The sequence below is a fragment of the Moschus berezovskii genome, chromosome 17 (assembly GCF_049115385.1).
Source record: "Moschus berezovskii isolate FMDL1 chromosome 17, NW_MosBer_1.0, whole genome shotgun sequence".
In the NCBI taxonomy this organism is placed as follows: domain Eukaryota; kingdom Metazoa; phylum Chordata; class Mammalia; order Artiodactyla; family Moschidae; genus Moschus; species Moschus berezovskii.
This window is the reverse complement of record NC_142476.1, coordinates 7,776,110-7,788,876: the sequence shown is the minus strand read 5'-3', so window position 1 is coordinate 7,788,876 and position 12,767 is coordinate 7,776,110. Positions and strand designations below refer to the sequence as shown.

Sequence of the window (12,767 nt, the reverse complement as noted above, 5' to 3'; positions counted from 1 at the left end):
AAACAGAATGCAAATCTTATCAAAATTCTAGCAAAGTTTGTTGTGGACATAGAGAAATTTATGGACACCTTATCTTTGACAAAGGAGCAAGAATATAAAATTGAGAAAAGACAGTCTCTTTAACAAGTGGTGCTGGGAAAATTGGTCAGCCACTTGTAAAAGAATGAAACTAGAACACTCCCTAACACCATACACAAAAATAAACTCAAAATGGATTAGAGAGCTCAATGCAAGACCAGATTCTATAAAACTCCTAGAGAAGAATGTAGGCAAAACACTCTCCGACATAAATCACAGCAGGATCCTCCATGACCCACCTCCAAGAATATTGGAAATAAAAGCAAAAATAAACAAATGGGACCTAATTTAAATTAAAAGCTTCTGCACAGCAAAGGAAACTATAAGCAAGGTGAAAATACAGCCTTCAGAATGGGAGAAAATAATAGCAAATGAAACAAATGACAAAAGAATTAATCTCCAAAATATACAAGCAGCTCCTGCAGCTCAATTCCAGAAAAATAAATGACCCAAACAAAAAATGGGCTAAAGAACTAAATAGACATTTCTCCAAAGAAGACATAAAGATGGCTAACAAACACATGAAAAAATGCTCAACATCCCTCACAATCAGAGAAATGCAAATCAAAACCACAATGAGATACCATTTCACACCAGTCAGAATGGCTGCTATCCAAAAGTCTACATGCAATAAATGCTGGAGAGGGTGTGGAGAGAAGGGAACCCTCTTCCACTGTTGGTGGGAATGCAAACTAGTACTGGCACTATGGAGAACAGTGTGGAGATTACTCAAAAAAAATGGAAATAGACCTGCCATACGATCCAGCAATCGCACTCCTGGGCATACACACCGAGGAAACCAGAATTGAAAGAGACACATGTACTCCAATGTTCATTGCAGCACTGTTTATAATAGCCAGGACATGGAAGCAACCTAGATGTCCATCTGCAGACGAATGGATAAGAAAGCTTTGGTACTTATACACAATGGAGTATTATTCAGCCATTAAAAAGAATACATTTGAATCAGTTCTAATGAGGTGGATGAAACTGGAGCCTATTATACAGAGTGAAGTAAGCCAGAAAGAAAAGCATCAATACAGTATACTAACGCATATATATGGAATTTAGAAAGATGGTAACGATAACCCTGAATACGAGACAGCAAAAGAGACACAGGTGTTTAGAACAGTCTTTGGGACTCTGTGGGAGAGGGTGAGGGTGGGATGATTTGGGAGAATGGCACTGAAACATGTATATTATCATATGTGAAATGAATCACCAGTCCAGGTTCGATGCATGATTCAGGATGCTCGGGGCTGGTGCACGGGGATGACCCAGAGGGAGGATAAGGGGAAGAGGGGGGTGGGAGGGGGGTTCAAGAAGAGGAACACATGTACACCCGGGGTGGATTCATGTCAGTGTATGGCAAAACCAATACAATATTGTAAAAGTAATTAGCCTCCAATAAAAAAAATTTTTTAATAAATAAAAGAAATAAAAAATAAAAGCTATATGGAAATACACAGAACCTAGAATACCTAAAACAATTTTGAAAAACAAAAAGGAGGTGAAAGGAATTTCTCTACCCAACATTGACTTCCTATGTAGCTATAGTAATTAAGACAGTGAGGTGTTGGCAGAAAAATAGACACAGTGGAACAAAATGAAAACCCAGAAATAGACCCACACAAGCACACAGTATCAAAGACTAAGTGATAAATTATTAGACTTAGCACCAATAAAATGATGCATAAAAGAAAATTGAAAAGTTGTACCTCACCAAAATTAAAAACCTTAACTCTTAATCTTTCACGTGAAAGATCCGTGAAAAGGATGAAAAATCAAGCTACAAACTAGAGGGAAACATTTGCAAATCATATATCCAACAAAAGACTAGTATACAGAATATATTTTTTAAAAAAAAGCTCAAACTCAATGGTAAAAAGCTAAATATTCCAATTAGAAAATGGGCAAAAAATATGGCCAGATACCGAAAGGGACAGACAACAGAGGATGTGATGGTTGGATGGCATTTCCGACTCAATGGACATGAGTTTGAGCAAGCTCCGAGAGATGGTGAAGGACGGGGAAGTCTTGTGTGCTACAGTTCACGGGGTCGCAAGGAGTCAGACACAACTGAGTGACTGATCAACAATCACAGAAGAGGATACAAGTGGCCAAGAAACATAAAAAGGGGTTCAACATCAATGGCTATGACAGAATCACAAATTAAAACCACAGTGAGATGTTCCCACACCGAGCAAAGTGGCTAAAATAATTGGCAGCATCAAATGCTGATCTGGATGGTACGGATTAGTCTGACATTGCTGATGGGAACATAAAATGGTTCGACCTCTCTGGAAAACAGGCAACTTCCTTTAAAAATTAAATGTGTGACTGTTATATGACCCACCTACGTATCTATCCCAGAAAAAAATGAAGACTTAAGTTCACATACACACACACACAAAACGTGTATGCAAATGTTTTCAACAGGTGAATGGCTAAACAAATTTCATACCATGGAATATGGTCTCAGCAGTAAAGTCTCACACGCAGAGAGAGAAATGAAATCTCAGTAAGGTTAATGAATTATATCAGTGTCGATTTCTTGATTGTGATACTGTACTACAGTCATAGAAGCCAGTACCAGTGGGACAAACTGGAACAATAATGTATAGAATCTCTCTTTGCTGTTTCTTGTGACTGCATATCAACCGACACATCTCAGATTAATAAGTTTTTAAAAACTACAAGGAAGTTTTATTTTCTCACCTAAATGGGCAATCCTCAATTGAAGAGATGGTGAGAAAATAGATGTTTGTTTGCATTACAAAATTGTACAAAGTCTGTGAAGAGAAATTTAGCAACATCTATCAATATTTTAAAGTATCATCTCTGTGATCCAGTAATCTTACTTCTGGGAATTTTTCCTACAGACATAACTGCATGCATGCAAAATATCATGTACAGAAAATTATGCATCAGGGCATTGTAGGTAATAACACCAGAATAGAAACTCACAAATTCTATCAATAGGAACCATTAAATAAACTATGATAAGCTTTGATTCATCCACTGAAAAACTACACAGCTGTAAACATATATGCGCAGAATGAGGAGACAGCACATATGAATATCAAAGATCTCCAGCACATATGCATCTTAGTCCAAGGTGCTATAACGGGATAGATTGATGGTTTCCACAGCACAATTTATTTCTCGCAGTTCTGGAAGTTGGAGATCAGGACACCAGCATGATCACGTTCGAGCAAGAACCCTCCCCCTGGATTGAAAGTGGCCATCATCTTGCTGTGTCCTCACATGGTGCGGACACACAGAAAGGAAACCAGCTCTGTGTTTCTTCTTATATTGGCCCTAATCCCATCATGTGGGCTCCACTCTTATGACTTAATTAACTTTCAAAGGCCTTATCTCCAAATGCTATCACACTGGAAATTTGGGAAGGACACAACATTCAATCCATATCAATATTGTTAAGTGAACAAAATAAAAGCAAGTTTCAAACTAACATCGGCAGTCAGCTGTCTTCTGTGTGATAAAGTACTCATTTGTATTTACATATGTAAAAACTAAGAAGATAAATCAGAAACTAAAGTCACTGCCTGGCAGAGAATTCTGAGTGATACCTTTTATATCATTTTATTTTTGAAACATGTGAATGCATTATCTACTTATAAAAAATTAATTGCAAGGAAAAGTATTGTTTCTGAATTGCCTTATACTTACCCTTCTGAGCAGCTGAATTCTACAGATGAACCAAAAAGAAAATCTGTCTTAACTTCCACTTTCCCATTGAGTAAGTCTCCTAGGTTTCTACATTGCTTCTCTAGGAGGAAAATGAAATTAATGACTGATTACAATTACTGAACAGCAGTAATTGGGGGAGAAAGCCTGATTGGTCGGCTTTAACTGCTACTTCCACATAAACACAGAAAATTTTTTCAAAACTTATTTCTAACCCTGACTTACTGAACTTTATATTTTGAGGAAAAATAAAAGTAAACATTTATCCCATTGTTCGAATATTTTTAAAAATTTTTAAAGAAGAAAAAATATGCTTAGATTTGGTGGCTCGGTTGGATCATTGTGATAATTAAGGATGGACAAGTTATCCATGTAAAGTATGTTCTAAAAATACCTGTCCTTGGTCACAGGGAAACAAAAGAAAGGAAAAGGTTATTTTTACTGTTAGCAAAATATCTGTGTATATTTCCAACTGACTGGCTCCAAATACTGGCTCCAATTACTATAGGTAATGTTAATTTTGAAGACTACTTTCATCAAAGTAGTCTTTGAATTAAAGAATTTATTAAGTTCCTAAGAGAACTTTCCCAAAAAAAAAAACAAAAGTACAGTGGATGTGCGAGTTGGACTGTGACGAAAGCTGAGAGCCAAAGAATTGATGCTTTTGAACTGTGGTATTGGAGAAGACTCTTGAGAGTCCCCTGGACTACAAGAAGATCCAACCGGTCAATCCTAAAGGAAATCAGTCCTGAATATTCATTGGAAAGACTGATGCTAAAGTTGTAAATCCAATACTTTGGCCACCTGATGGAAGAACTGACTCATTGGAAAAGACCCTGATTCTGGGAAAGGTTGAAGGCAGGAAGAGAAGGGGATGACAGAGAACTAGATGGTTGGATGGCATCACCAACTCAATGGACATGAGTGTGAGCAAGCTCCGAGCATTGGTGATGGACAGGGAAGCCTGGGGTTCTGCAGTCCATGGGGTCGCAAAGACTCAGACACGACTGAACGACTGAACTGACAGGTGAGAAAAATAAACTTTGATACCTACTAGCACAAAAAACACGATAGTCCCATGAGCCTCTATCATTACAAGTAACTGAACTTGAACTGATTCTGCTATAACCAGGAAGGCAGGTGTACTTCAGTGTAGTTCCAGTTTTGAAGTCTTTGTTATTCAACTTGCTGTTTGGATAAGCAAACTGTAAATCAGGTGGAGGACCACAATCTCCTGGATACCAAAATGAGAAGGAGAATCAAGTTATAGATTAGGACATAGCACCTCAGTTATTCAGTAATAGGACGTTTAGAGCAGAGACCATGCTCCTCTTGATCATTACTCCTGTTACTCTACTGTTCAGTGAACACAGTAAACAATCCATAGTGCAAGCTTGTTGTTTGATAACAATGACAATAATAATGGAAAAAGGCAGAAAAAATCCATCCTTCCTCTCCTGTATATGTGATAATTTGTCAGAAAATGGACAAACAGACCCGAATTTCATCATTCTATTAGATACCCCAATCGACATATTCAGAACACTGGCATTTATACCTTGCCATGTAATCCTGTCTTCTTGCCTGAGAAATAATATATATTTTAGCAATAATAGCATTAATAAGATTGGTTGGCTCAGGAGTCAGAAATGAGGAGACATTTCCTTATGTCTTTTTGGACCTTTGGGATTTCGTTTTTTCTCTTTTTTTCCCTCTACTAGCTCTTTTCTAAACTTGTTTTTTAATTGGAGGAAAATTTTTCCCACTGTTGTGTTGGTTCCTGCCAGACAACAATGCAATCAGCCATAGTTACACATGCATCCCCTCTCCCTCCCACCCCTCTAGGTCATCACAGAAAGCTGGGCTTGGTTCCCTGTGTTATGTAGCAACTTCTCACCAGCTATCCATTTTACACATGATTTTGAATAGACTATGTATCTGAAAATGAAATGTTTTTCAAAAAGCATCACAAGGTAGAGATTCATTAAATCCTTAAAAAGTAAAGCCTTAATTCTACCTCCCTTGGAATAATTAAATCAAGGGATGGAAACCCCAGCATAATTACCCCCAATTCACTACTTTCTGAAGAACCACACAGGCAATGAAAGCTCTTCATGGTCAGGTAGCAGATAATATGTGTTTATTCCAAACCATGATTTGCTTTGAGGTTAGATCTCTTAAAGAGTCCCTGGAGAGAAAGCTCTAAAAAGGAGTATTAAAAGTGACCATAAGTAAACCTTTAGTGCTAGGGGAAGGCACGGGGTTATAATAAATTTCCCTGAATTTCAAGTGGTCAAATACACTCTGCAGCGTTAAGGATGGGTATCTTTTAGACAACTCTTAAAATAGGATGTGCTGATGAACTCAGTTGTATGGTGACAATCTGACCTCATTTTCCCATTACTCACCAAGAACAGAAGCCAACAGAGCAGCGACCAAGGTCATTTGTAACAGAGTTGGATCAGAGACTTTCCACAGCCCAGAGAAGGGCCTGGCTGCCATTTTTCTTTTTGTATCAAGGGCCCCATTTGGAACTCTTGGAGGATGCATGATTTGATGTTTCCTCAATATCTCTCTGTTGGAAGAACTCATCTTAATAAATAGTTAATGAATTTCCCCTTGTAAAGGGCTACAAAAAATCTCATGGGAACCATCCCTTCAAGGAGATTACAATTGAGTGTAGAAGATAAAACATTAAGCACAAATATTTGCAATAAAAGATAGCATGTATCTGTTTCAGGAGCATGCTCAGGATGATAGTTAATTCCAGGCAAAGAAATGAAAGTGGGCTTTATGGACAGGGCTGCATCTGAGGTGACAGACAGTGCTATGAAAGTGGAAGCATTGGACACAAGACATTTTATGTCAAAAATGAAGATACAGAAAAACATAACAGTGAACTATAGAAGATAAAGATTATTTCTGGGTAACAGTAATTATTGCTTCCATTTTTTTGGCAGGTAAGGAATGTGTGATAGAGACAACATGGTGAAAGATAGGACTGATTAGAACTGGGATTTATTGAGTTTCCAGTGCCAAGATTAGGAGCTTGGATAGGAAATGGACAGCCACTGATTTTTTTTAAGTGATGTGATTACTGTGTTTTGGGGATCACTATGACTTCTGGGATCACTCTTGAGATCACTATCTTGTTCACTTGTGAACAGATAGATTGAAAGAGGCAGAGAGAGGAGATAGGAAGATTAAGAAAATTATTGCAGTTGGCCAGATAAACCAATGGAGATGCTCTGAACAAGGAAATGGCACAGGAATTAGGGAAGTGGAAGCAAATGAAAGAGAAGTGAGAAATGATGAGACAGAGGAAGGGAGTTATACCGATTTATCTATAGATCAATAGGGATAGCTATGGAAGTTTCTTATGGCAGCTATCAACAAGAACAGTAACCCTTTGGGTCAATTCAAAATTTTCAAAGCATTGGTTTTGCCACCAAAAAGAAAGGAAAAAGAGAGAGAGGGAAAGAGAGGAGATGGGAGGAAGGAAAGAAGGAGGAAAGGGGAGAGGCATTGCTGGTATTTTTCTTGGTTCTGGTCATTCATTAATTACAGACCTCTTTAATGGCCGGCCCTATTGGGCCATTTTTTACCCTTATAATTGGGGGATAAAACCTCACAAACCCTTAGTTTACTTAAGAAATAGTCCTTATATCTAAAGTGATATATGAAATTATTGTTGTTTAATCACTAAGTCACGTCCAACTCTTTGCAATCACATGGACTGTAGCCTGCCAGGCTCCTCTGTCAGTGGCATTTCCCAGGCAAGAATACTGGAGTGGGTTGCCATTTCCTTCTCCAGAGGATATTCCCAACCCAAGGACTGAACTTGCATCTCCTGCTTGTTTATCACTCTTTACCACTGAGTCACCTGGGAAGCCTGATATATGAAATTAACTTTCAGTAAAATACAAATTTCCACTTTTTACTCTAAAACCTGACATAGATTGAGATGTTTTCATATTACCATTAACCCTTAATTATACTAATTGTCAGCAGATGATGCTAAAGCTGAAACTCCAATACTTTGGCCACCTCGTGTTAAGAGTTGACTCACTGGAAAAGACTCTGATGCTGGGAAGGATTGGGGGCAGGAGGAGAAGGGGACGACAGAGAATCAGATGGCTGGATGGCATCACCGACTCGATGGACATGAGTTTGAGTGAACTCTGGGAGTTGGTGATAGACAGGGAGGCCTGGCGTGCTGTGATTCATGGGATCGCAAAGAGCTTATGGTACCTCTCACATTGTACGCAGCAGCTTAACTCTTTTTTCCCAAATGTATACACAGTTTGTTATGTGATAAAGGTAGCATTTCAAGAGTAGAAAGATGAATTCTTACAATGAATAGTGTTGACCTAATTGGGGGAAATAGCTGGATTTCTACCTCACAGTATTTCAAACAAATTCAAAATGGAATTCTATGCACATGAAAAATGAAACTATCTGAGCTGTTGTTCTTAAGAAATCTTTCCCCAGTCTTTCAAAAATATACTAGGAGGAAAATGTCATGAGATCCTGAATCCATAAAAGAAAAGGTTGCTGCTACATATGATTTCCTCCCTCTTTTTGAACATTTTGTTTAAGTGTATTTTGTATGCAATAAATGTAGTCTGGTAGTTTAACCCATGTGGCACCTGTGAAACCACTGCTACAGTGAAGACAGTTCACCTTTATCAACCACAGTCTTCCCTTCATCATCCAGCCCTCCAGCCTCTTCCGATTCCCTCCCCACCCTTCCCCAGCAACCTCTGGCCTGCTGTCTGTCGCTGAAGGAGAGTTTGCATTTTCTACAAACTTGTGTGACCAGAAACATACAGGTATACTCTTATTTGTCTGGTTTCTCGCTCTCATAGAATTATTATGAGATATATCCATATTGTTGTGTGTATTTGTGCTATATTGGTTGCTTCCTTTGTATTCCTGAATAAAACTATACGACTGCATCAGAATGTGCTTATCCATTCATCCATCAATAGGCATTTGCATCTTTTTCCATGTGGGGCTAGAAACTAGAGCTACTGTGCACATGGTGTGCAAGTCATTGTGAGGACAGGTGTTTGCAGTTCTAGAGGACGCCTAGGAATGGAATGGCTAGGTCATGTGGTAAGCTGTTTGACTTCTGCAGGGAACTGTCCAAGTGTTCTCCACGACAGCTGTACCATGTCACATTCCCACCAGCAGTTTGGGGGATTCCAATTTCTCTGCATTCTCACCAAGAGAATGTCACTATTGATCTGTCTCATGACAGTCATCCTCATGGATGTGCAGTGGGACCTCACTGTGGTTTTGATTTGGGTCCCCCTGTGATTAACTATGCTGTACAACTTTTCATGTGTTCATCGGCCATCTGTATCTCTTCCTTGGTGAAATATCTGTTCACATGCTTTGCTCATTTTTAAAATTTTTATTTGTAGGATAATTGCTTTACAATATTGTGTTGGTTTCTGCCGTACAACAACATGAATCGGCCATAAGCATACATGTGCCCCCTCCCTCTTGAACACCCCATCCCATCCATCTAGCTTGTCACAGAGCGCCAGGTTGAGCCGCCGGTGATACAGAGCAACTTTCCACTAGCTAGCTATTTTAGCAGCAGCTTAGCTCTTTGATTGAGTGAAGACTCAAGTCATACTAACTTTTTAAATCTTGCAATCACACCACTCCTCCAAACTTATCTCCTGCAGATGCACCCAATCCCCCTGCCTCATTTCACATGCTCTATTCGTGACTTCAATTCTGCCAAAAATTCAATCAACATAATAGCAAATTTTTCTATAGCAAGTAATGTTGAGTGTATATGGACTGAGTCAGCCTGTTCTGCAAGTGTGCAGGTATAGAAATCTACGTCTCTGAGGCATTCACACCACCACACTTCTGTGGCACAGGGCACCATCTGTTTGCTTGAGACTGAGGGGTCTTCTAGGATGTGAGGCTTTCAGTACTAAAACTGGGACAGCCCCAGGAGAGGCGGGACCACTGACCACCTTTGTCCAGTTCCCATCTGGGCTGTCTCCTTACCACCTTTCCCTAAGGCAGAGGGAGCTGTCACAAGACAATTTGTACATGATGAAAACCAAACAGCTCCAAGCTCACAAAGTATTCAAAAGTATTAAAATCTTCCCAAGGAAAAAGAAAAAACTGTAGTTTGTCAGTAAGCCAGTAATTTGCTAGCTATAGTAAACTGGCCATTTAATGAAAGCAATAAAAAATCTTAAAATACTAAAATGGTGGCAAAAAAGTAAATGGCTTTAAATTTTTGTAATGACACTTTAAAGTGAAAATGTCCTCTAAATAACTCTGTATCTGTACTTAAGTTTATAAGAAAAATATATTCATTAAATGCACTCATTATAAATAATAGGATGTTTAAAAGTATATTCTTGTGACTATCTTCAATTAAAACATATTTGTATTCTTGAATATATTCTGAAATTTTCAAACATTTTTCCACTGTCTTACTAGTTCACATCTTACCTGTCTACATCATCTGCTTTCTCAGCCTTTCATCCATTAAATCCACTCATTTTCCAGACATATATCAAACACTGGTCCTATCCGAAATTGCAGCTTCCATATTCCAGTTACAATTTAGTGCTCATAATTCTATTTTAATTGCGACTTGGATTACAGCTAAAGTCAAAAGTCTATCTTTCAGCTAAACCATAAACTCCTTGAAGTGAGAGGTTGGGTTTTCATTTACCACCGCCTTGAACAAATATTTTCTAAATTTAATTTCAAAAGTATACAGTGACAAAATATGCTTTAAAGAGGAAAGAATGCTTCATGTCCATTTCTATCCATGTGTATGTGTGTGTGGTCAGATTGTATTTATCTTAAAGATTTTGTTTAGTCACTAAGTTGTGTTCAACTCTTTTGCAACCCCATGGACAGATGGGATTTCCTAGGCAAGAATGGGTTGCCATTTCCTTCTCCAGGAGCTCTTCCTGACCAAGGGATTGAACCAGTATCTCTTTATTTGAATAAGATACTACCAGGTGATTTTATTGTAGGTTCCAAGGTTCCCCTTCCCATCTTTAACCTGAGTCAACGTCATCAACCTTTTAATGGAGAGCAATGGTGTAAGACCAGTAAAAGGAGAGTGAGAGAGAGGAATAAAAAATGTTTCTCCTTTCTCTGCAGCTCAAAGCCAAGTTAGGCAATGATGGCAAATGGAAAGTGATGGGAAATGATTTCACTCCTTTTATCTCAACCTATCAAGGCCACAGCCAAAGTGCTATCTACAGAGGAGGACAGTGTGTGGCCAGTACCCACATGTGAGCTCTGGAATCAGGCCCAGGCCATGTGGGTTTTACTCCTGGTTCCACCACATGGGAAATGTATTCCCATGGCAAGATACTCAGTTCTCTAAGCCCAAATTTCCTCTTTTATAAAAAACTACACAATTCTCTCAAAATTATTGAGAAAATTAAATAAGAATATTTTCTGTAAAGGGTTTGGCATAGTCACTGAAACTGCCACGGTTCTGGCAGTTGTTAAACCTAGGGAAGAGAGGAACAGAACTGGAATTAGCATGTGACTCTGCTGGAAGGTGAACTCCTAGAAGACAAAATGTCATCACAATAATGATATAAACTTATAACGACCAGTGGCTACAATTCCAGGAGTCTCTAACTCAGCCCCGGTGCAGAGGAAGGCACACTGGACTTCAGCCAGAAGCCATGGTCTGGCCTTCACTATGGCTCGTGGTGATAGAGAGACCCAGTGCCATGCCCAGAGCATCTGGCTCTATCCTGGGCTGCTTCTTCCCTCACCTTAACTGTCTTCCTGGGAGGGACTCATCAGCTCCCTGACTCTGACCCTCATCCATGAATCATTCACAGGTCTCTGGGCCCAGCTATCTCTGGTTATTATGGAACATGCATGTTAATAAAAATCTGATAAAATAAAAATTTTATTCTACCCTCTTTCATCCCACATATAAGCATTTTATAAAAAGCTTTACTGAGAAATAATTCACAAACCATAAAATTCACCTACTTCAAGCATAAAATTTGTGGCTTTTAGTACATTCACAGAGTTGTATAACCATTACCACCATCTGATTTTTGAAAATTTTTATCACTCCCAAAGAAACGCTATACCCATTAGCCGTCACTCCTCATTTCTATCTCCCTCCCAGGGCCTGGCAACCACTGACTTACTTTCTGTCTCTGTGGATCTGTCTATTCTAGACTTTTCATATAAACAGAATCATATAGTATGTGGGGTTTTGTGACTGGCTTCCTTCACTCAGTATAATGTTTGAGGGTTCATTGCTATCGTAACTTCAGTACTTCATTGCTTTTTATGACTGAATAGTATTCTGCTATATGACTATTCCACCTTTTGTTTATCCATCCTTTAGCTGATGGACATTTGGGTTGTTTCCACTTTTGAGCTATTAGGAATAATTCTGCTACGAACATTCATGTACATTTTTGTGCATAGACACTTGTTTTCATTTTTTCTTGGGTGTATTTCCTTTTTTCTAGGACTATAATTTCTGGATCATACAGTGACTCTAGGTTTAATATACTGATAAACTGCCAAATAATTTTCCAACGTAATTTTCCAATGCATCATTTTACATTCCCAGTAGCAGTGAATGAGGGCTTCAGTTTCTCTGCATTATCCCTCAACACTTGCAATTGGTTGTCTTTTTTAATTTAGCCACCTTAGTATGTATGAAGTGGTACCTCATTGTGGGTTTTATTTACATTCATCTAATGTCTAATGATATTGAATATTTTTATGTGCTTATTATTATATGGATTCTTCTTTAAAGAAATCCCTATTAAAAATCATTTGCTCATTTCTAATTGGGTTAATTGTCTTTTTGTTTCTAATTTGTATGAGGTCTTTATATATTCTGGATACAAGTCATTTGTCATCCTGTGGGATTTCTATTTATTCTTGATAGTATCTTTTGAAGCACAAATGTTTTTAATTTAGATTAATTTTTA

The 12,767-nt window shown here is 38.4% G+C and overlaps 1 protein-coding gene across 1 annotated transcript in view; it reads right to left on the bottom strand.

The window, feature by feature from the left end:
• LOC129551007 (zona pellucida sperm-binding protein 3 receptor-like) overlaps positions 1–6,339 on the bottom strand; it is a 57,474-nt gene extending 51,135 nt beyond the window's left edge. The window contains 3 exon segments of the mRNA XM_088845163.1: positions 3,772–3,871; positions 4,844–5,023; positions 6,198–6,339. Coding sequence (XP_088701289.1) covers positions 3,772–3,871; positions 4,844–5,023; positions 6,198–6,339 — 422 coding nt within the window.
• Positions 6,340–12,767: the final 6,428 nt, after the last annotated feature.